Below are 25532 nucleotides of genomic sequence, written 5' to 3'. Positions count from 1 at the left end.
TTTAACGTTTAACGTTTAATTTAACTTTAACTTAACTTTAACTTTAACTTACTTACTACTACACACACACACACACACACACACACACACACACACACACACACGCACGCACGCACGCACGCACGCACGCACGCACGCACGCACGCACGTACGCACGCACGCAACTGGATACTTTAAAGAAAGAAAGAGAAGAATAACGAAGAGAAAGGAAAAAATGTCCTTCGCGACCAAAAGATAATTTTTGTCGAACACGGTGGAGTATTCCCGGCTATCAGCGGGCGACGATCCAATTTCCGTCGAGATACTTTTACCTAACCGACAGCGGCGCCATGATGGATACTCAAAAGCCTCTCACATCGGTATACAGAATTTTACCGTTCGTTGATGCAATTTTCATCAGAACGTTCTATTGGCGTGCACCGGGACGGTAGGATGCCAGTGCAGAGGCGGACACTCGAACTCCCATATATCATTACGCGGACTTTTACTACAGCTCGTGTATACGCTCCAAGTTCCGACGCTCAAGTCAGCTACTTTTTTATCGTCTACTTGAAGCGTGGCGCGTCATCATGCTGCTTGACGTAAATTTATAAAGGTCCCCCAAGCGAAATAGCTTCCTAGCGGTTCTCTCGATCGTTTGCGGAAAGATAGAGGTGGTGCAGCCAAAGTGCTGATCTCATATTGATTTATCATTTAAGTGCGATAAATAACTCTTGATAATTATAATTAAATATTACTTCCACGCTATCATATATTTATATATTATATAAAGAATGTAATATATATAATTTACAATTTTCATAAATTTACCTCAATTCACTACTTTCGTTAAAAAATATTTCAATCTTAATTAATGAATCCTATTAAAAGCATAATAACTTGTTTCTTTGCAGATAAAAAAATGATCGATAAATTTATTTAATTAATTATTATTAAATTAATTAATAATAAACATATTATAGAAATGAAGTCTTTTTAGTATTAACATTAAAAAATCAAATATTTTATGTAATATATAACGAGTAAAGAGTGTAATATATTTAATATACCATAGCGCTCGTCTGTATCTATCTTACCTAGTGAAAGAGCGCAGACACAAGTCAGCCGGCGGACCAAAGCGTTACTACTTGCAGTGCTGCACATTATCAGACCGCTCGCGGTAAATGCATCAAAGGGTTACCCGGTATGATATCAAGAGGGACGGCTTCCTCCTCCATCGCTTCTATCGGATCTTACGAGAGAACCGAGCTATGAGAGGGATGGCCGCGAGTTCGAACCTGGAGACGTAGAGGACGACAAACGAGAAATTGGAAGGCGAAGCCTTCGAGTGGCTTAAGCTCGTCGACGGTTAACAAGTTTTCGTTGAGAATCTCTCGGGTCGTCTCTGGAGCCGCAGTAGGTTGCAACGAGAGAGCACGGAGTAAATATACCTTAGCTAGATGTACGTCGCGTAGGAAATGGTTGTTCACGGCGTTAGAACACACTAGTTCGTAGCTCGCGGCGTAATGGACTTGGAGGCTCGACATGTAAACTGCGGATATTGTGTCCGTTCGTGATATATGTCGGAGCATTGTATACTTGCCCGACTAATTCAATTCGTTTTCCTTCATGTATCATCTAATTAACATACCGTTCAAATGATGCAAGCTAGAATTCGCTTTTTCCTTGTTGATTTTCTCGTGTCATATTTAACGAATATTTCTTTATAATTCTTCTATTACATTGCGTTCGTAAATTATTCCTCTAACAAAAAGGTATATTTTAATATATTATAAATAATGTTCAGGAGACACTATCTCTCTTTCTGAATTTGATTATCAGAAGGAAAGCATTTCATAATTTTGAGAACGAATAAAAAATTTTTTATATAAGTAGCACAAAAAAATTCTCTAAAGTTACATATTTACGAAAAAAAAGCTCAACTTCTGGATATTGAAATATCTCTTAAGATATAATTAAATAAAAAAGAAATTTATCATCAGACTTTCCGCTTTCCGATCTCCGACGTCACGATTTCTTCTCGTGACTACCGTGAAATTCGCAGTCGGGGGAAAAAGGTCTCGTCGCGAGAAGTGTAAGCCATATCGTGGAAATTTCATTTCGCGGCTCGTCCGGCCCCGGCAAATATTATCGTAAATTTCCGCCTTGGCGTATCACCTGCGGTTCCCCGTCGCTCTATCTCCGCCTCTCTCCGACCCGCCCCGGAGAAATATTTCTTTCCTCCGGACCGATAAATCAACGCGGTCCGTTCGACACGACGGTCATCAATAACGGTAGTGCTTAGGCTTTTTCCGCGCGGCACTCGCGCCGGAATATCGAAAGCCCCTACGGGCACACAGCATTGCGCTTCGCGTGTGTGCAACGCCATATAGCATGCAACGATCTCTTTCTCTCTTTCTTTCTCTCCCTTCGTGCATGAGAAGAGTGCATGCGCAGCTTCGAAAAACTTGCTACCGCGTGCAAGTTTAATGGCTCGGAACGGCATTGCGCCAAGTTGCACGCGCTCGTTTATTTTTCACAGACAGCCAACCATGGCCCTTTTGCAAGGAGTAAAGTAGAAAAATTACCCGACGGACGGTACCCAGAAATTAAAAACCGTGTTATCGATACAATGTTTATAAACGTATTTATATGTCTAAATATAGAAGAGTTGTTTATAGCACTTAATTTAAATTCGAGCGGGTTTAATAATTCAAGAGAGATACCGTATCCATTATTACAATACTCGGACATTACGGACGAGAACGTTCGTCTAGTGGTCATTTGTATCGACTTCATTGAATGAAAGCGCCCAGATATAAATCAGTCGGAGTACCAAAGTAGAGTAGAGGCTATTACGCTCGTAATTCTGTTAAGATTGCACCGCGGAGGTACAATATATTCTCTCGAAAAGAAAGTACGGGGCGATTTCGTCTCGGAATTGGAGGAAATTCGATGACGACGGAACGCGAGAAGGTTGGGAATTACAAGAGATTAAGCGATGAATGAAGGGAACGATTGAATGTAGAGGCATATACTTTAAAGAAGATGGATATATTCCGAGAGTTAAAATATTTTTTGAAACGGGAAAGTTATCATTTGTTTAGAAATGATATAAGAATATTCTGTCGTTTTACTTGAGAAAAAAGAATCACTAGACATGTCGTCCAAAAGTTTTTTTCACATTGTTATTATTCTTTATCTTATACTTCTATATATCGTCTTTCAATATTGATTTGGATTAATGTATGTAATAATTTTAATAACATCAATAAACAGTGATGATTATTCCTTCTATTTAGAAAACTAGTGTCAATAACAATTAATGTTATAATTAATTTCGTTATTAATGACACGCTAAATATTTGGAATTTCATATAACGTCCAAAGTAATTATGTAATAATTAATATTATCAAAGTGGATACGGAAACAATGTTGGTAGAATGATTAACCAAATGAAACTGCTAGAAAAGTTCGAAAGCGGAAAAGCAGCATATAAATATTATACGCTGGACGGGATATCCGATGTTAGTTTAATAATTTAAAAACTTCGTACGGTTCTAAATTAAAGTTCTGCCGAGGCCGATTAAACATGAGATAGCTTCGCTAAAAAAAGACGACGAAATAATATATATTGCAAAGTTTCTCATTATTACTAAATTAACAGCAATCACAGAAGGAATTTTATAATTATCTGTCTAGAAATGTAAACTGAAAGAAAAATCTGCACTTTTTTAATATAAATATAAATTTTCTATTACGGAGTGATGGGAGGAGCCCAAAATGTGTGCTTTCGTAACATCGTGAAATCTGGTTTATCGTCGTAACGTATTTTACTTCCAATCTATAAACAAGAATTTAATAACGGCCAAGTCCGATTGTCCAACTCTCAAAGTTAATCCTTCCCAGTAGATTTCAGGAATTTCGCCAATTGTACGCTCCACGCCACGACGGGATGGGTGGGGCTGACATAGAATGAGAATCGGGTCTGCGTTAGAACCGAATTATTTTCGGGGTTGAGGACTTCGTTTCGCCACGTGGAAGCCTCGTCGACGAGAAGCTAACTCCATCGAGCGTCAAACGTATGCTAGTTAACATGCGCGACACGGCAATCACGAATGCACGGAATCACACCGCGCGGAATTCGTTGAATACGTTCTGCGCGATATGAAATTCCATAATGTAATTAAAGTCGGATAGCGTCGCAGAGTGGGAAAATTGTTTTCGGTTGAAAATACTACATTGGCAATTCGAAATTAGTTGGAACCGCAGCGACGCGGGCGGGATGTCCGAAGTCGCATAAATCGATTCGAAGACGCCCGTAAATCAGTCTTCGAGATTTAGTCTCTAGCAGTTGTTCGACCCAGTTCTCGCCGCGTCGTTGAGAGGACGATTGAATGATTCTTATTGTCCAACAGTTTTAAAATGAATGATAGAGATTGAATGAGCATCGACGCAAATAAAACATTTGTTAAACATTTCGCATTTGTCGAGAACAGAGACGTTGAACGTTTAATTAAATAAATAAAAAAACCTAAAGTGTAATGTATAAAAAAAATAAATTTTTCGATAAAGAAAGCTTTATGCGCTGACACCGACATATATAAAAACATATATATATATATATATATATATATACAAAAGATTTTCATATTTCGTATTTGTCTCACACAAGCATATGAAAACGTTTTATTATTTTATTGAAGCATTCATGGAATGTGTTCATTAAAAACAATATGTATACATATTTTTTGTGGAAAAAAATAGCTTTTGAGTATACACCTTTTGATTTGTTTTCTGACACTGCGACTGTGGTGCAATCTCCAATCGAGTGAGTGCAACGGACGTGCGTATTAACTGTAATTATAGCAAAGCCTTTCTAATTGTTTCGTTGTAATAACGAGCGCGATACATTAACGACAATGTTATGAAATTCCACATTTCTTTGACGTCATTACTGCACGTCAAAGATCGAAAATTCATGGAAGCGATATTATCAAGATTGAATTCCGTAATTCCTACACGGGCAAATATTTGCACGACTGAAAATCACGCTGATGATGCCTGGTATGCTTGATATTTGGCCATCAATATACGCATAAAATCATTTAGCCTCGATTCATTTTAAAAGAAAAATAACTGTTCACTATAAAACATGAAATCAATATTTTCGTCGCATTACGCAAGAATAGTTGCGAGATCTAATTTTTCTTAATTTCCAATAATAACTGAAAATAATAATAAAGTAAATTGCCTTTTTATTTCATTCAACATTTTTTAGAAATTTTGACAACTGTTTGCAATTAGTGATATCAGCATCATATTTACATCGCATTAATATTAACGCTAATGAGATATTTTAAGAAACTTTCATTACATTGAATTCTTAATTTTCTCTTCTTTCTCTCTCTATTTTTTTTCTGTAAAATCAATAATTTTATTCATATTATTGAGATGATTCACGAAAGAATGACGCGCTAAACAGTAATAAAGATCCGTATATACTCGCAATTTTGAAGGAAACTCAAATAAAATGTAAAATGCGATGGAGTTTTATACTAGAAAAATCTCGTGTCTAGGAAGAAAGAACGTATCCTTTGACTTAGCGCACGGCTTCGAAGCGATACAGTGATTTTCCAGGATGGTAACCATGATTTTCAGACGAAGCCGTCTCTCAGTAAGCGCGAATCGAAGTCAGTTGAACGACCGGTAGATCATCTAGACATCTTTTGATGTCGAATCACTCTTTCCTTCTCCATCGACTCGTCTCTTCTTCTTTGCACTCGTGGCGAACCAACTGAAAGGTTCCTAGGGCGCGGCGCGAACGCACTCGGCTGCCGCATACACTTTATTCCCAACCCATCGTTCCATCCCAGCGATTTCGAATTCCCGAACAAATTTGATCGTCGTCGTCGTCGTCGTCGTCTAGTCGCATCTCTACGTGACGGGAAAATCGCGAGCTTGCTCGCGCGTCGGAAAGCCACTTCTCCTCTCTCTCGTCAACCCTTCTCTCGTCTCGGTATACATATATACCCTTATCTACTATCCCTCCACTGTCCTCCTTTGTCCCTTTTATTGTCTCTCTCTCTCTCGTCTGCCACACGTGCTCCTCTCTCGAATTTTCCTACTTCTCGCGCTTCGTGGTTCTACTTTTGTACGCGCGATTGTGCCCTGACGACTTTATGGCGGGTCCTCGGTGGAATCCCAAACGCGGCACGTACGCGAAGTTACCGATTCGAACAAAGCGAAAGCTCGAAAAGGCGCGAGATGACTTTTCGGTTTCATTCAACGAGCAATCTCACGGCAATCTCTTACAACATAATTTAATCAATAACTGGCAGTTTCTTTTGAATGAATGCGTTGTAGTAATACCGGTCAATTTTTTTTGGTATTAACTTCATAAAGTATTCATATGTAACAATTTAAGATATGATATAGAGGAAAAGCTAATAACGTGCAGTGAGAGAAAAAATTTTTAGTATTTATATAATTAGGTACATATTCTTATAATATAATTATTATTACTATAATGTTAGTAATAATAATTATATTTTTACAATTCTATCAATAAATATAATTAGTTGTTAATAAAAATGACTAATTATCTCTGAAGACTTTGTGTTTGCGATATAATCGTGTTTCGCAATATAGTTGTTTTTTGGGACAATCATAAAATATGATTGATCCATTTTTGTGGAAATATCCCGCAGAAATAATTTTCTTATCAAAGAATACATATTTACATCTTAGAATGTTTTTAAATCAAGGATCGCCGGATTAATTAAAACTTTTAAGAAATCAAATTTGAAATATGAAGTGCGTGCTATCGGTCGATCGAGGATTGACGTCGCGGAAAATTCGTAAGTAGATTTAACACGCAATAGAGCTACGGTGAATAATTAACGCAGTATCCGCGGGCATTGATTAAATTTCACGCGTCGGAATTGCAAATTCATAAATATCCGCAACTGCGCTATTTCCGACAAAGGTGGCTGCAACTTACGACGACGTAGCGAAAGAAAATTAATGACTACAAAAGATTACTCTCCGGACTCCGCGGCTGTCCGATGAAATATCATAAATCGCGGGCTCGCTATGTCTGAGAAGTTTTCATAGCCGACCGCTTTCGTCTCTCTCCCATTCTCTCTTACTTACTCTCTGCCTCCTTTCCGCGTCTCATTCTCATTACGAAGTTCCCGGTCATCAAATTTTATTAGCCCCCACTTCAGGGTCGGCCCGCCTTACTTCTAACTCAATATCGTAGATTCGTAGTCTCGGTTTAACTACCCTCCCACCTTCTCTCAGTGCAACGCACACGGAAGCACACCTACACACACTGACTAGCTCTTTCTTGATTTCTCTCTCTCTCTCTCTCTCTCCCTCTCTCTGTTTTCCTCTGTTCCTTTTCTCTTCTTACACTCTCCAGCATGCGCGCTTTTCTCTTCGCATCTCTCACTTGCCTTCGAATGCAAGCGCAGCGAGCGACTTTGAAAGAGGCAATAATTCCATGCTCTACAGCCAAGAACTAATTTCTACCAGTCTGACAGAGGGGTACTGCAAAGGAAGGGGGTTAGTAGAGAGCAGGCAGGAGAAAACGAAAAGTGGTCTCACCTCGGGCTCTCTCTTTTTGACTTTTCTCGTTCTTCACGAATGGTTCGTTTTCGCGCGCGCCCTTTTATCGCTCGACAATGGTGTGCCGGGGTGTAGCCACCTCGGCCCTACGTGGTCAAGGGTCGCAGCCAATAAACTTTGCCAGCGGGCTACTAACCTACGTGTTGGTCGAGTCTGTAGAAAGATGGTAACGGCCAAGAAAGAAAGAGAAAAGAGAAAGGATCAGGCAAGGCTTTCTGACGGCGCGGCGTGAAGTTTCCGCTTCGCGTCCTTTAATTGCAATGGCCAGAATTGGAACTAACGACTTTCTTTCGATAGCGTTTAAAAGCCATGGCGACGGTGCTGATGTGACATTTACGAACGTGATGTCGAAAAACAGTTTCCTCTGCGTTTTACCACGTTCGAAAAATTGATGGCACTATCCAGAAACGTGAATTAAAAAACAAACAGGGAATAAAATGAAAATGATCAATATAAAATTATAGCTATTAGATGAATCGAAACAATATAAAATAATATATTACATTTTATAAAATATATTGAACAGTAATTATACTGATATAATTTACAAAGTTACTTTCTGTTAAAACGCATTTCCTTCATTAATGAGAAATAATTAGCTCGGTGATGCAAAATAGCTACTTTTAAAGAGGCTTTCCGGATATAATTTATACCAGTTTCAAAAGAGAATCCACTCAACCTTGTGGCCAATGAAAATTAAGTTCATCAGAGTTGCAAAGAAGTTAAACTATCACAAGGTCCGAGTAATGATTGTAATAATTGGCGAGATAGTAATCTGAAGTTCATTATCGTCGTGCATTACATTCGGTAGACGGGACCATTGCGAGTAATAAAAGTTGCCGAAAACTAGCAAGCTATAAAATTAAATCCATAGAGCGAGGAGATAAGAGCGAGAGGGAACGCTTTCAAAAGAGATCGAGAAGAAATTTTCCGCTCTATATAGCTCAACAACCTGGCTGACTTGCGGGTTCAAATTCTAATTAACATGATTCTACGTAGAGTAGGAATTATCATCTTTATTTTGAAGATTTCATTTCGTGGTCTTCATGTTGGAAATACGTACATTTCCTCTTAATTATATAATATCATATAAGCTCGATATGCGATTTAAATGGATCGGGGAAATTGAATGATAAAGACGATATAGAAATTAATGGCGTTTTAGTTACGGATCGTGCGACATACTCAGCAATCGCGGAAAAGCCACCTAATCCTCTTACATCTTTGCGGACTCGCGTTGGATGCACGCTGACCGACTCTTTGAAAGGTTCGCTCTGTAAGCCCTTAAACCCATCTCGGGCGCAGCAATTCCAGACCAATTTCGAGAAAATTCAATCGTGAAATATACAGCATGGGCAACGCTGCGAGGATCGACGGATCGACAGAAACAATAAGGACGTGAGACTCAAATCCCTCGTTCGTTTCGTGCGAAACAAATTAAGAATCGATTGGTCATCTCTATTTTTTTTTGTATTTGTAAGCTTATTAACTTAATAATAGTACCTATGTAATGTAACTATAATTACAAATTGCAATAATCGCATTTCAAGTAAAATTATATTTTACGGAAATAAATTAATTAAATATGATAAATATAACGCATTTTCTTACTCGCAATTTAGTCAAAGAATTCAATGAATTGGAAAGAAATAATGAAAATGATTTACCTTTTGCTGTTGCGTTTGCGCGGGTTCGGTGGAAAGAAGTTGCTTTAAGGCCGCGTGCCCATGACCATTCGTTGTGGAGGTTGCACCAGGTGTGCTTGGTGTGCTGGGATTACTTCCGGGGGTATTCGGCGTATGAGGTCCGGTCGTCGGGCTGCAAGGACCGATGATGTCATTGATTTTACTGCCGGCATGATGATTCTCTGTGTGTCTTCTCAGGCTCCTCGCGTCGCAATAAGACTTGCCGCATCCTTCGGCTTTGCACTCGTACGGCTTTTTATTTCGATGTGTCAGCATGTGTCCATTCCTGTACAATCAAAAAGATTTGACTTGTTAGTTTCAAAAGCCATCATATTTTCATTGTTTGCAAAACATAACATAGTATAGCATATTTTTTAAAACATTTTTAATTCTTTCATGGAGAGAATGGCTTTGCTGAAGTATCTAAAAATTTATGAGATCTGAAAATAATTTTAATCCTGGCTGAGGTAATATTTTTCGCAATTAGTTTTTTACCGAATTAATTTAGGGGGAATTATTTAATTCATATATAGGAATGTCCGAATGTTTCAGCCTTATCACATTTATATTATTAGTGTCTCAGATCGATCGTGATTAATATTCGAATGTTTCGGCGCACAGTCATATCTGAGATAATTAAATTTATAAATTAAGAATATATATTGTATTCATAACATCTAACCTTTGATTAATTATTGGCGTTCTTTCTCATATTTATGAAAATAATTTTGTTGGACTACCAAAATAATTATGTAGAATGTCAAGCATGATGAACAATGTTTTTAACAAGTACTTTGAGTGTTTTTGATAATTATTTTGATGATCCAACAAAATTATTTTTAAATCTATATCTAACTGAATTTTTAGATATTTCAATAAAATTATTCTCTCCGTCTTCCTCAAGAAAGGAATAAATCGAACATTTTGTGAAATTAAGAAAACTTCAGTCCTCGCTTGAGAGAACCTCATAACTTACTTCTATTCTTTCCTTTCATACAAACTTAACTTAGTTAACAACAATTAAAACTTGCGATAAAAATAAAATTTATAATATGATCACAGTTATCCAATTTATTATAATAAATTTCGTTCAGAAATTTAACTTTTTAAAGAGAACCGTCATCTTCTCCGACAGAAAATCGCCTGCTGGCATTTCAACCGGAATATAAATCAACTGTAACATTTCGGTCAGGAAATATCACCAAGGTTGGAATATCCTACGCGCTCCTATTCGAATTCCTCTCGCATTCAGCATTAATCATAAGAACGTCTCGGGCGACACGCTATATAGCATTCACGGATGCTCGATGAGCACGGAAATCTGATCGTACACCTGCTCTTTAGTGCCCGCCCGAAATTATGTCGGTCCGATTATGTCGCTTATCTATATCGACGATCTACCCCAGCACGAGATATCCCATATACCGCTGGGCACGATTCCCTCTGTCTTATCTAGGAGAAACATCTCAAACTCATCCCTAGTGTGTCGCCATTGCACCCCGCCAGTCCACCTAAAGATTTATTCATTCCATTTGCCCGATATTCTGGTTGACATCTATAGGGCAAAACGCGCTCGCGCGCGGAATCGCTCGAAGGGATTCCTCCTCCACCATTGCGATATTCTGGAAATAAAACCTGGTCATTCTCTCTATATTACCAAAGAACGCTGGAAAAAGATGTGGAGATCCGAGAATGTGTCCGACATGCAACAAGTTGCGCGATTTCATGATGCCGGATTACGCGATCGCGATAAAATCCATGACCCCCATTGACGTGATTCGCAACCGATTTCATCGTTGACGACTGCAATGACAAAATTGTCGATCGACTCGATAAGCAGAATAATACGCAATGTCTTAATACGCAATGTCTTAACTAATAAATACACGATCTATTTGTAAATGAGACAATCGTCAGCCTCTTATTTATGTCGAGATTCACGGAAAATATAATTTCGTTTTGAAGTATTTTCTGTAGTGAAGTATAAAACTGAGCTAAATAATTTTGAAAATAATTTTGTTAGACATCAAAATAATTACGTTATAAGAAACTCAAGCATGATGACAAATGCTGCAAGAGTATTGACATTTAAGCAACAAATCATTATTTTCAGATTTGTATCTAGTTATATTTTTAGATTATTCAGCAAAACCGTTTTTTCCAAAGCAAAGTAAAAAAGTTCCAAAACATATTTATCTTTTATATTTAGAAACATTATTTCTTTAATTAATTTAAGATTAATTGCAACACTGAGAAAAATGTTTGACTTACAAAAACTTTTTTACTTTTCAATTTTTTAATTTTGTTCTAATAAAAATTTGATTAAGACTATTACTAATATTTAAGATTAATTACTAATTCGATCGTATATGCAATCAACAACACACACATTATCTAGCGTATTTATATAAATTTCTCGTTATACTGTCTCTTTTGTTCCCTGAAACTTTAACGAGATCCCAAGCGTGGACATCCTTCGTCGGATCTTTCGCAGTGAAACCGTCCGCAGTGGATTGCAAGAAGAAGTTGTACGGATACGGCGAGCACGATGGAAGGGATATCGTTTCCAGTAAATTCTCGAGCAGACGCGGGCCCATTCCTATCCAGTGAAGTTTTATAGTCTATCGATATACGAACGGATTCCCTTAAATTCCGTCGGTAAAGTTGGAACTGTAGGGAGGGTTTAATTTGTAAAAGCTAATTTGTCGAACTTTTAAGGTGACCCGTTCAGAGCTCCCAGCGTTTTCCCTTCCCGCAGATAATCAGGAACACCTGGGACGTGTCGACCGCACGTGTATCATTCTTCCTTTTCGTTTTCTGAGACACGAAAAGAAAGCGAGAAAAACACGAAATGAGACTCCATCCTTAGCTTTTATCTGATGAACGGTTGTTTCCGCTGATTAACTGACGTGTTTTATTAAAATAATTATTTAATCAGTGCCGTAAAAATTAAAATTTTTAATGCATCGTAGATATTAAATAAATAGGTAAACTGAATTCGAAGGTTACATTTGATCAACGAGATAGTTTAATTGTTTAGAAAAACAGTGATTTGGATAATAAATAATAATATGAAAGTTAAAAGAAGGTTTTCGAGGTATATTCGTAGTTATTTTCTCACTATTATGTTTTTATTTCATTAATATCGAGTCACATATTTTCTTGTTGTAACAGTAACAATGAGAGATTGTAAAAATAATTGTAAAAAAACAAATTAATAATAAATTGCGCTTTTACTGTACAATAGAATTTCATTTGTTCTCTGTTGCTCGTAATAATACAAACTATGATAAATCTTCAGTCTGCCATACTTTCAGTCACAATTTTTATGTCGACAAACTCATTGGTATTGTTCTTTACAAGTACACATGACATAGGCATCCGAAATGGTATACGTTTAAATTTTATTATTTTTCTCATTTTCAAACATAATTTTATTCTCTGACAATTTTTCCTTACCGTTTGACTCGTCGTGAGAAATGTATTTTATTTTTATTTTATTTTAATATTTAATTTTAGATTACTTTTACTACCAACTTTATATTTTGATCTTCGACTTTGTCGTGACTTTTACATTTGTTTCCATTTTTATTTCACTTTTAATTATGAATTTTTTATTTATTCATCTATATCATATTATCATTTTTTTTTTAATTACTTAATTGAGAATAATTAAAATGAAAATATTTATATATTTCGTTAAATAAATGATTAATTAGTTATATATTTTTAATTTTGAGATTCATTAACTTTCCTTCTTTCTCATTTTACTGAATTGTAAAAAAATTAAGTAAATCTAAACAATCGTTTGAAATCAAGTAAACAGCAATTTCATTACCTGAAATTCACGTTTCATCGCAAGTTCATTATCTTATCATAACTTGACGATATGATGAAAAGGAAATTGTTATTAATTGTTATAAACTTGTGCTCGGCTGACAATCAGAATTTCTACAAAACTTTAATTGAATCTCGCAAAGGGCCGCATCGATGAGTGCGTGAGGAAATTTTGCCTAGAAGAACAGTGATTAAATCAACACTAATTACCAACTGTTGATTATTTCCGCCTGAACCCCGACAGTCTGACAAAAATATTAACCAAAAAGACTTACTTATCTTTTTTACATTTTTTTTCTTTTTTATTTCCTTCCTTATTATCCCAGATGTAAAGATGGATCATTTTCAACACTTTCAACTATTGAGTCAATTAATTTTATTAATTTTATTAATTGAATGACGCGGCGCTGTCATTTTACAAATTATAATATATTATTTTTTGTAAAGAGTGCAATATACTTTTCAATTTAGAGATTATGAAGAGATTACCAACGAGGAAATCTATTTATTTCATCTTGTCTTGTTCCTGAAAAAATTAGAACTAGTAACTCCTTGATATGACGAGGAAGCAATTATCGAAATATCGAACGCATTCTGAAAAATAAAGCTCTCGGCGCTACAAGCAAAGGGGAAGACTTTGTTTCTCGAAGGGCCAGCTTTCCTCCACCGTTGCTCATGTTGTCGTTCTTCTTCCCTTTAGTTCCAGTGTCCTCTCAAATCCCTTTCCAGCGAGGAAGAAGCGGTCGGTATATATCTGCGCGTTCGAAGAAAAGCTCTCGAAGAGAATTCCTCTCGAAGTGTAAGCGCTTCCGTTCCTTATTTCGCGCGGTGGCGCTCCGATTCAGCAAAGGGACTACGTGGATTTACTTCGATAACAGAGATACACTGAGAAACGTACAATGGTGCCTTGTTCGATACTGGAAGAAATCGATGAAGGTACCGTCCCGTTCGGCAAGTCCCTTAGTTTTTTCAGGAAATGCGATATATTACAGGAGCGACAAAGCGCCTATGCCTTTTGTCTTTCGACCGGATTCTTTAAGTTAGAGCATCCATTCGTACAACGTTAACAAATATTTCGTTCATTATATCGCGATTATTTATTATCTATATATCATTATATGTTAAAATTATATAATAGTATAATGGCTCAACAATTTAAAAACAAGTTAAAAGAAAAAAGGCGAGCCAGAAATTTTATGTATAAACAAATTGATAGAAAAGTAAAAAATCTAACGAATCAATAAATTAAGATAGTTAATTGTAATTGTTGATATTAACAATTATTATTGTTATACAATGAGAAGTATATTTTAAATTTCTTCGATCGATTTTATATTATGTTTTTTATCGTTTAGACATATTTTGTAAGAATTAATAATGATTCAATCGAAACATTTGTTAGCCGGCATGTTATTAAACTTCATAATAATTTATTAAGACATTTTTACTTTTCTACCAAATCATTATACATTATATATTATTTTGTATTATTTTTGTATAAAATGTATTAAATTTTGTATTCTCATAATTTATAATTATAATTCTTGTTTTGTAGTATTCAAAAAAATAGATTGAACATATGTTGTTCTGAATATGTATGATATATTTTAGGATATTACTATATCAGAAATATATGTAGACTATATAAAATATATTTTCTTTTTAAAACAAAATCTAAAGAGTATGAAATTATGTAAAGTTTTCAGGATATCAAGAGGAGCATTTAACAAAATGTAATGAATCAGTAAAGAATCTAAGAAGTAGTAAAGTCTATTCTATATCTAATATCGACTTTGAGATAAAACACTTTCATCTTCTTCCTCTTTCTTATCTATAAAGCCAACTTTACTAATAGAATTAAAAATTTTAGAAATCTCTACATGTTTCAAAACTAAATGTGTTAACTGCAGTACGAATATTATTTGCATACCTATAGTTACACAAAATTATCCCAAAACTTGATCAAGTGTCTCTTAAAAATTAATAAATATTAACTATAACGTGCCAAACGCAAATTATATCGTTTTTTTGCAGCAATAATATTCGCAAATATGGATACATATTACTTTTAGAATTTTGAAAAATTATAAATAACGGTTTTTTGACAAAAGATTTACAATGGCAGACCTATCTGGACAAAGAAGGTGAGAGACGATGGAAACCTGTAGTTGCACGGATCTGCCAATTCTTAGAGAAGAAAATGAAGCACGGCGAGACTTCATGCCGACTTTTTCCCGTTCTCAATTAAGTTTGAAAGTCCATTCAAACGGGGAATGGAGCTGAAAGATCTTTTCTTTCTCCTCCGTAAAATCTTCGCCCATGGCACTATTATTGCTCAGGCTGCCTATTATTGTTCCTTCTTTTCGCCGCCGCGAACTCGTAATATGATATATATGAAGCCTCGAGACGCAGAATATCGTGCTCAAGCAATATTGTGGTTACGTTAAATTGCCAATACGTGCTTTATCGGAGAAGCGTAACGTTCAGCGTTATCTTTTCCATATCAGCGATGCAAATCCAAAAGCTGACTTGTTTTCCAAAGTAAAGAAGGAACTCCAGGGTGCATTTCTCTTGATCGCGCACGCCGTTCTTGAGAGATGAAGCGGCAACGTTTTCCAGCGAAAAACAGGAACTGGGGTAAAGACTTCACGATTTCGCGCATGAGATAGTATCGCATGGTTCGTTTACTTGCATCTGGGAATATACGGATCCCAACAGTCGAGGGGAAATATCGTCCGAAAGCGGTGCTCAAATGAAATGGATACAAACAAACGTTTAACTTATGCCAACAAGTAAATAAAGAAAAACTCTCTCTGGATTACGGAAAATAGTAGATATGGTAAATAACAACGCTCGCATCGATATTGCCGATAAACGAGATAAATTATAATAACAGAAGTTCACAGTACTTTCAACCATGGATTTATTGCAATCTGTTCGTAGAACATTTGTCAAATAGTGAATAAATCAAGACATCAAACTTAAGGCAGCAATAAAATTAGTTAAAGTATCGATGGATATGTCTTACCCTTTACGATCTTCTAGGCAATTTGAACGCTACCATTTATCGGAACGAAATGGATGGAAAAGAGAAAGCAAGAGTGCCTAGAGAAGCCACAAATCCAATGTTCGCAATGAAACGTAAGTAATTCCTCGCACCCTTCCGCCGAGTCGCATTGAACGCGATGAGTCGCTTGAGTTTGAGGGAATAGAATGAGAGAAGACATTGAGAAAGCAGTAAAGAAAAGAAAAATACTGTCCCCGTAGAATGGACCCTGTCGGTCCTGGCGGATCCCGAACAAGGTTGGGGAGGATATAGGGGAGGTTGGGAGGATTTGAAGATCCGTCTTTCGAGAAAATACAACAAGTTCAACCTAGCCGAGGCATTCGATTCACGTCAGACGGACAACACTACAACAACGAAGCCGAGCGGAATCGCGAAACCGACCTCTATTGATTCCGCGTTATTCCTTTGCCCGTTCCCAACAAGAATTGAATCCTTAGTCGCTATGGTTTGCCTCCATCACTCGCTTTTGTACACCGCCCCTTCTCACTTCTTGTTTTTGATTCCTATATCGCGCTTGTCCATTTTCCTCACCCGTGTCTCAGGAAGCTTCCGAAGCGAAAATCCTAAGTCGCGCGAGATGGCGCTTTCCATTACATTTAGATGTATTTCCCTTTTCTCTTTTAGAACGATTTACTTACAATAACTTAAATTAAATTAAATTCAAATTGAATAATTTATAGCTATATAACTTTAGATAGTTGATTTATAAAGACAAGTGAGCTAAATATTGAGTGACTTATAATTTTGCGCGTGCGTATAATCAAGATAAAAGGTTTTTAAATGACAATTATGACAATAAATATCTAAATGCAACATTTCATTCTAATTTCGTAGTCGTTTTTTTATTGCTGAAATTATTTAATATACATGTACATGAAAATAAAGTAAAATTCAATGTTTTTCAAAGAGAAACGTACCTCGGGGGAACGAACTTTTTCTAGCAACAACTAGCTAACCACCATAAATTCAAGAGAGTTCTAATACCCGTACGTGCCGATACAAACTCCGCGAGCTCTCCCATCCAATACCCGGACAACCCAGGCATTACGTAAGGGAAATATCTAAGGGATTACTTCGGCATACCTACGCGTAGAAATTTCTCCAACTACCAGCCTTAAGAAGGCACTCCGGGGCAGCTTAGAAGGCTTCTTACGAGCGCACTAGCAAAGAAGAGAACGCGGAGAGATACAGCTACACATGCATATACACATACGTACGTATAATGCACACTCGTACGCGAACGATATACCTGCGTACACTATTGCCGAAGTGGAGCGTTGAGAGGCTTTGATGAACATAATGAACGGCTCAGTGCCACGAGCACGAGCGTTTTCCTTTAAGCTCCGGCTCGAGTGTTGTTCTCGTTCTTGTTTTATAAGCACGAGGAATCTGTAATACCTGTGACACTTAGACGAAGAAAGGGAAAGAAATGCGAAAAGACGAATAGGTCTATCGTGTCAATGCAATGCGTACAAACGCGAGATGTTGATCGAAAAGTGGAATAGACTTTTAACGAGATCCGTACACGGAAAGAATGATTTTGCTAAAGTAACTGCTAAAAATTTAAAAACAGCTTTGATAAATTTTGTTGGACCATTAAAATAATTATACAGGAAACTCAAGCATGATAAGCAATGCTGCAAAAAATTTGGACATCCAAATTTTGAGTGTCCTGTGGAATTCTTTTGATTAATCCAACAAATTATCCTTAAATCTGCTATCTAGATGAATTTTTAGATACTTCAGCAAAAACTGTTCTTTTTGTGTAGCAACGTTGCAACATAACATCATTGATATTTTATTGTAAATAAATACCTTTCTTTTTTAAATATTGCCATCAATATTCGTGATATATATAATTCTCATTTAATATCGTAATTTCACTATATATAGTCTTGTGCCACAACTATAGTCCATGCACAAAAACACAAATATTGGTGACATAAGATCCTAGTTATATGAAGTTTTAAGTTACTTCGATACTAAATTCAAAAGGATTGCAATCTGGTTGAAACAGTTATTTGCTATCAGAGAATTATATTGTCAATCTTAAGTCACTAAGAGCTTATTTCATAAAATTTAACATATTCGCAAGATATCGCTGATCTCTCTAATATGAAATTCTCTAATTAGTACTCACAAATGATCCTGCCGTTTAAACGCCTTGCCGCACATCGTGCACACGTATTTCCTCTCGTCGCTATGCGTCAGTTTGTGCTTCGTAAGCGCCGATGCATTGTTGAACACCTTCCCGCAGATCTGTAACAGAGAGAAACAGCCATCGTTGCAGCAGCAGTGTAGATGAAAATTATATATAGCGTCGAATCGCGGTTACGCACAATTACGTTACATTTGCCACTGAATGCAACTCTCTCGATTATCATGGAAGCCACATTGTATACATATCCAATGGAATTTCTTTTCATCGAGTACATTAGCGACGTACGAAGAGTCACGTAAACTTTATTTTAAAACTGCACAAAAAATTAAAGCGTGTCCATAATTTATAATTAGCATGCTAATCGTAAAGCAAGGACATCGTTTTAGAACAAAGATATCAAATTGCATATCGTATAAACGCGGATTTCTTCTACTCGTGAATTTATCTTCGCAACAATTATTGTGTCTAGCATCGCCGATAAGAATAATTTCGCAATTTCTGTAACGAACGATAATCGCGTTTTTAATAATAGAGTCATTATACGTCAAATAAATGTATTTATTCTATTATGCAGTTTTGCTCAATATATTATTTCAAAAGTGAAATATAAATAAAGTTTTCGTGCAAAAACTTTAAACTTTTATAACTTCTGTTCTGTACATAAAATAAAATCTATAAAATAAATCTATAAAAAGTATTAGATATGCAATTTATGGAAGTTATAAAAATTTAAAACATAAAAACTTTATAATCACTTTTCTATTCTAAGTTTAAAAGATTGTATTGATAAAAATAAATTCAATCTTTCGAACAATTAATATTGTTAATAATAAAAAATATAATGTAAAAGATTTTATTCTTTCGTGCCACAGAATTAAATTAGTTATTCTCGCCGCAAAGTAGATGGAACAATGAGAAAATTTAGTGGCCGTTAATACTTTCCTGATAAATGATGCTATTATTGTCGGTCCTATTAAAGAATAAGAGATGGCCGGTATCATCGGCATACGTAGAAATTACTCGCAGATTTAATACACCGACCGCATCGTGTGCCAGTTCTAGATATAGTATGCCCCTTAAGTATGTGGAATTAGGTTTATTACACGAGCCTCCAGGTCGCGGACTATTTCAGGAACTATTTCAGGTAGCCAAAGGCCAAGGAATTGAATGCGGCCAGTATTCTACCCGAAAAGCCAATGCCTCGTTCAAATGGGCGACGAGTTCGCCATCGTAGAAAATCGTGCAAATTCTGTGGGTCCATGAACGATAGGAACGATTAACATTTCCAATAAATTTGCCCTGCGTCTTTCTCCGCGAGCTTGTCTCTGCCTCTCGAAATGCCATGCATAATGTAATCATCGAGGTAACACCGAAAGTAACATAATTAAAATGAAAAAATAAATATATCTCCTCTGTCAATATTATTTTACAAAATAATATCCTAGGTGTGTGTAAACTTTAAAACGAATTAAGGAATCAACATAATTGTAATATAATTTTAGTTAAATAATTGATTTACATAAATAACAATCTATCTTTTCTATGTTGTAAAATTGATAGATATTACACTCCTTAAATAAATTTCAGTGTTCACAGAAAAAAAACAAAAAAACAAACAAGATGATAACATACTAAATGGGATCAATAATGCGAGAAGTACAGAACGCCTGCGACGTGGTTAAACTCGCTCTAATGCAGCGTAGCTGTTCGTGGAATCCCACGGACGAGATTCAGAATATCACGTCTCGAGGGCATCGGGAATTCATCGTCACGTCGAAGGATTCGCGGTGCTGGCGCCGCGGCATTAAGCCGAAATTAATTTCCAATGCACCTGCGGTCGCCGCCGCGCCATGTGATGACACGGAAAACGTGCGATGGCACGATTCCGAGCCTCCATTATCGGAAAAGTCTTTTCCGCTTCTCGTTTCGCTGTTATTTCCAAATGTTCGACGAACGCGAAGAGTACATGAATCGCCGGTGATTCCGGCGAAACGAAAAAAGCCGAAGTCGCGAATCCGAAGTCGCGAAAGAATACCATCGTTTTCCTGAATATGGAATTTCTTTTGACTTGAAAAAATTACTTAACAAAAGAAGAAAGAAATGTAAATGTCAATCGTATAAGTATTATATTATTTGAAATTTATTTTTAACTCTCTCATACGAGAAAGAATTGAAAGATTTGATTTTTTTATGTGCAACAGTAACAAAAAAAGTTATAGATGGACTAAAAATTAAAATTCTTAATTACTTTTATCGTCTATGTATCTTCAATGTCACTTAAATATAGAAATCGCGAAACTAAGGCAAACGAGGTCCCTAGCTTTTCGGTACAAAAAAAGAAGCTTGCTGACATCCGGCGGAATACGAACTTCCTGTGGAATCCTCGCAAGCACTCATGCGAAGCGATACTATTTAACCATGAGCCACGGTTGCTATGACGACTCACGTATAGCTTAAACGGTACAGTCTGTTGGCAAACATTTGCTGGGATCTAGCAAACAGGCAACAAATTCCATTTCATGAAGGAACGGGCGTACATAACGAACGTTCTCGAGAAAACGAGAAGTACTCTCCAACATGACAGAAGAAATTTCCGGGCCATAGATAGAAAAACTTCGCGTCGGCTCCACTACCGAGAGTAAATCCCAGATTAAAGAAAAAAGGTATTAAGACGTTCCTGACGCGTCGCGGATAATATTGACCAAAGACGTGAAGCGGACCAGCAAGGGAGGAGATAAGAGAGGCAGCGAGAAAGTAGGAGCACAGATAAGAGAACGGAGAAACTATGAAAAAGGGAATAAAAAAAGAGCCAGAAATGACGTAAACGCAAAGATTTAAGACGTGTAGAGGTGGTCGTATATATTCAAGAGGTGAGATGAACGTTTGCACACGGTCTCGTGGAGGTCTCGCAGGAGCCAAGAGGGAGGAAGGGGGGAATGAAAAGGGGCGAGGCGCCAAGGGAAAGGGGAGTCGTACTTCTGGCTCCTAAGCAGAAAATCTAATTTGCGTAGCTTAACTCCTAAGGAGCTCCAGATGCACGGACGCCAACACACGGGAGTTTCAATTTACGAGGCGAGGACCGAGACCAGGGAGAAAGAGAGGAGCTGCTGGAGTGACGGAGAAGAGGCAATAGAAACGGCAGATGGCGAGATAAGGGTGAGAGAGAGAGAGAGAGAGAGAGAGACGCGAAGATCCAAAGAAGATGCAACGAAGAGAGCTCAACGACGAGGGTAGGGTCTTTTCCCTCACCCATCATCTCCGTGCCAAAACCCGTATCTTCCACCCCTGACGCGGACCCTCTTCTTGAGAGCTAAACAAACATCATTACTCCTGGCCTTTCTGGCTACCACTCTCTTTGCCAACCCACCTCCGGTCGCCACGATCTCTGGCCACATTTCGTCTGTATACGATGGTTCTCGGTCGTCTCCACTTGGCTCGCGACTGCAGCCTGTAGCGCCGTACCAATGTACACCAACCAACACCGAGCTCTGAATACGTAATCTCGCGGGTGGTAACATTGATACTTCGTTAAGAAGGAATCTTGGTAGGAGAGGTACGCGCGGGAGAACACTTGGGCTGAACCAGTGGTCAGAGGCGACCACAGAGCGATTCATGGTTTCAACTGGCCTCATCGATTGGCCGATCCGCTTAATGGTCATTCTGACCAATCACGTTCGTCGCGGCCGCTCTTGCAATAAGAAGTACGAGTATGAAGGATCAAATATGAAATGAATTGTGTGTACCATCGATGACAAAGCTTCGTTCTAAAGTTTTGATGCTATATATTCTAAATTTGAGAGAACTGCGTATAGGAAGATCAAGAAGATATCTTTCGATCTCTATAATTTTGCTCGATTCAATTTAATAACTAATTTGAATATATCTAGGTAATCAATGAAACGAAGAATAAGCGACTGTCCGCATATTTATAACTTTTTAAAAAATTGTTGTAAAAATATTATTATAATATTTAATTTAATACAGTATGTGTACCAAATCAAATCATAGAGATGATTCTATATATACATATATATATATACACACACATTATTTTATATTAAAAAATATATATTGGATATAAATTGAGGCGTCGAGGAAATTGCCGCTCGATGTGATTAATTTGCGATTTGTAGATCCGGGTTCAATCCTATCTGCGCTTAATGATCAATTTTTTGCGTTTAAGAAGCTGAAAATGACTCTCATTTGATTAAGAATTCTTTGATCATCAGCATCCGAATCCGGTTTTAAACTGTAGATCCTGTATATCAGTGAATATATGTATTGATTCCCCAGGCTGGGAGTTGGATATTAGATAACAACTTAATTCCGGAAAAAATTCATTGAATTACTGAAGCTTTATTAGAGACCTACGTTCTACGCAGGAAACGTGTATATATGTATGTGTATACACAAATATACATATATACTATAATATCTGCAATAATTCACATATTGCATGTAATTGTGATTCAACCATGAATATAAATATCTAACAAAAAAAAGAAAAAAAGAAGAAAAAAAGACAAGAGATTATTTCATTACTTGAATGCTTGTTAAAATGAATAACCACCACGCGGCTCGTGAGTAAAATGCGTCTATGGTTTCATTCGGTTAACGTTTGTTCCGGCTACCTACGTTCGCGTCCCGTGCCGAGTTTTCTTTTAGCAGAGGCTGGAAGCGGCAGCGTAACCTCGAGGGGACGAGGCCGCTGGGCGAATGCAATTTGTCGCTTCCGGGCAGGCGAATCTTTTAAAGAAGTGCATCTTATTACCAGCAACCGTTAAGGAGACGAGAAACTCGCGCTTCCGTAAATAATGAGAAAGACAGCCTTCGCAAGAAGGAAAGACTCAGTGCCGTCGTTGCTGCTGATGTTGCAAAGAGACAAAGGTTCGCCGCCATGATGGCGCAGGAGAATATTATTCTCATTTGAGTACGGCCAAGTAATGTACGAATGGACTATGTTGCTAGAGAAAAGGACGATGAATGGAACGCAGGAAATCGCGTTACCGTTCGGGATTTCCATTGTGTCACGAAAGACGACCGCACCGAGTCGTTCGTTTGCCAGTAACTTCTTTTAACGAAAGGCAGATATAACAAAGCTAATGTAAGCTGAACTTTTCTTGAAAATAATTTCTAAGAAATTATTTCTCTATAAAATAATAATTTCTAAGTATTTATCAAGAAAATAAGAGTTATAATTAATCAGGTTACAAATAGTTAGACGTAAAAGGTCATTATTCTTTTCACCTTGTCTCGAACATATTTAAACAGTATAAAACAGTAATAAACAGTATAAAAAAATAAATGAAAATACTATATAATAATCGAAAGTGAGAGCGAAAGAGAAAAAAAAGAAAGACACACAATAAATTAATGTATCGACATTTATAAATAATTGAAATGTATTAAGAAAATATATAATATTTTTTAAAATTATTTGCAAGCAAGAAAGGGAGAGAAAGGACCATCAACTCCTTAAAAAGAAACTGAAATCGTCGAGCTTTTAAAACTATAAAATACGAAATTTCTTAAATCAAGACTAAAAATAAATTCGGACTTGTGCTTTTATATCAAATGATGTGATTAATAATACGTTTCTAATATATTCAAGATGAATGATAATAATTTCTTCGCATGAGTTCACGATACAATAATAACAAATAGTTTTCGTCAGACATAAAACGAAGCCTAGTCTTTTTATCGCAACTAAAGTACAAAATGTAACGGAATGGTAAAGAACAGGACAACAAGAGCAACGGACTGGGATAGAAACTATGACATAATGGGGTGAAGCTGCACGTAGATCTACCAACAACTTGGGTTGAAGTCGGCTTAATTAACAGCTCGTATCACCGCGAATGTTGGGAGTACATAGGTATCCAGAATAACGGTCACGTATATCAGCATAGTGCATGCACATGTGTTTGTACGAATTTGGGAATTATATGTTGGCCCGTTTTCTCAAAGTCTCTCACTCAAAAATGTAATCCGTGACAATCAGATTGCAAGATTATTTCGTAGCAATGTCGTAGAAAAATAACAAGATGAAAGGATAAAAAGAGAGAGAATAATCTAACTAAATGATAATGTTAAATCGGAAAGAAGAACAGTGGTTTAATCAACGCAAGGATGATAAAGAAGTCATTTAATATTGTCCGGATTAATCAGATAATACCGTTGTATAATATCGCATGTGCGCGTTTTTAGATTATAATGTGTTACTCATTCTATTTACATTTTTCAGAAAAAAAAGTCCATTGGCTTATTAAAATTAAACGTGGAAATTTTCTGACTTTCTGTGATGTGTGTATTGCCTGGTCTGATTAATTAATGATTTAATGTACAGTTGACGAAGCGAAAAATCGATCGATCGCCGAGTACATCAGCGATTCCATCATCCTCGTGAAACCATCGTTTTTACATTTACACAAGTGCGGATTAAATAATTGCAACAACAACAGCTCCCTCGATGATATACATAGCTGCAGTAGAAAATTAAATTCTCATATAAAACTTAACAAGACTTCGGTTTTATTAAATCGATGTAAACGACGTTCACATTTGCCGCAAATTATTTTCAGCATAAAACGTTACACAAGCAGAACCATTAATAATCACATGCATTATTCTTCTTCATCCTGCAGATTTTCAAACTTTCAATATCATCATATTCGCAATCTGCCATGTTGTTATACAAGGTATAAAACGCTCAACGCGTTGCGTTTGAATTATTAATTAGCACGCACCAATGCTGCGTTCAGTGTTAGAGATGATGGCATCTATGAGAGAGGCCGGGCTACGCCACGCAACGGGGCTTTAAATGGAAATCGTTGATGCATTGCGAGCGATCATAAGGGTGCATTAAAAAACTTTATCTCGCGTCGCGCGACATTAATCGACCGTCTCGCGCATAATGCCGTGCGCGATAATTGGCGCATAAATTATGGCGGTACAGAGCCCGCCGTGACGAGGAAAATTCCACGGGCGTCCTGTAATGAATAACGATCAATTTCCGGCGAGACAGCCGAGCGTCACGTCGGACGCTGCTGCAAAAGCCGCTAGCCTTCTCTACCTCTCTCTCTCTCCCNCTCTCTCTCTCTCTCTCTCTCTCTCTCTCTCTCTCTCTCTCTCTCTCTCTCTCTCTCTCTCTCTCTCTCTCTACTCTACTAC

The 25532-nt window shown here is 37.0% G+C and overlaps 1 protein-coding gene across 1 annotated transcript in view; it reads right to left on the bottom strand.

Annotated features, from left to right (window-relative positions):
* The window catches only part of LOC105618089, a 253179-nt gene that overhangs the window by 75757 nt on the left and 151890 nt on the right, over window positions 1-25532 (bottom strand). Inside the window, exons 5-6 of the mRNA XM_012199629.1 lie at window positions 18342-18460; window positions 9280-9583 (exon numbers count right to left, since the gene is read on the bottom strand). Coding sequence (XP_012055019.1) covers window positions 9280-9583; window positions 18342-18460 — 423 coding nt within the window. The remainder of the gene's footprint in view (window positions 1-9279; window positions 9584-18341; window positions 18461-25532) is intronic.

The sequence above is a fragment of the Atta cephalotes genome (assembly GCF_000143395.1).
Source record: "Atta cephalotes unplaced genomic scaffold scaffold00015, whole genome shotgun sequence".
Classification (NCBI taxonomy): domain Eukaryota; kingdom Metazoa; phylum Arthropoda; class Insecta; order Hymenoptera; family Formicidae; genus Atta; species Atta cephalotes.
This window is presented reverse-complemented; position numbering and strand designations above follow the sequence as displayed.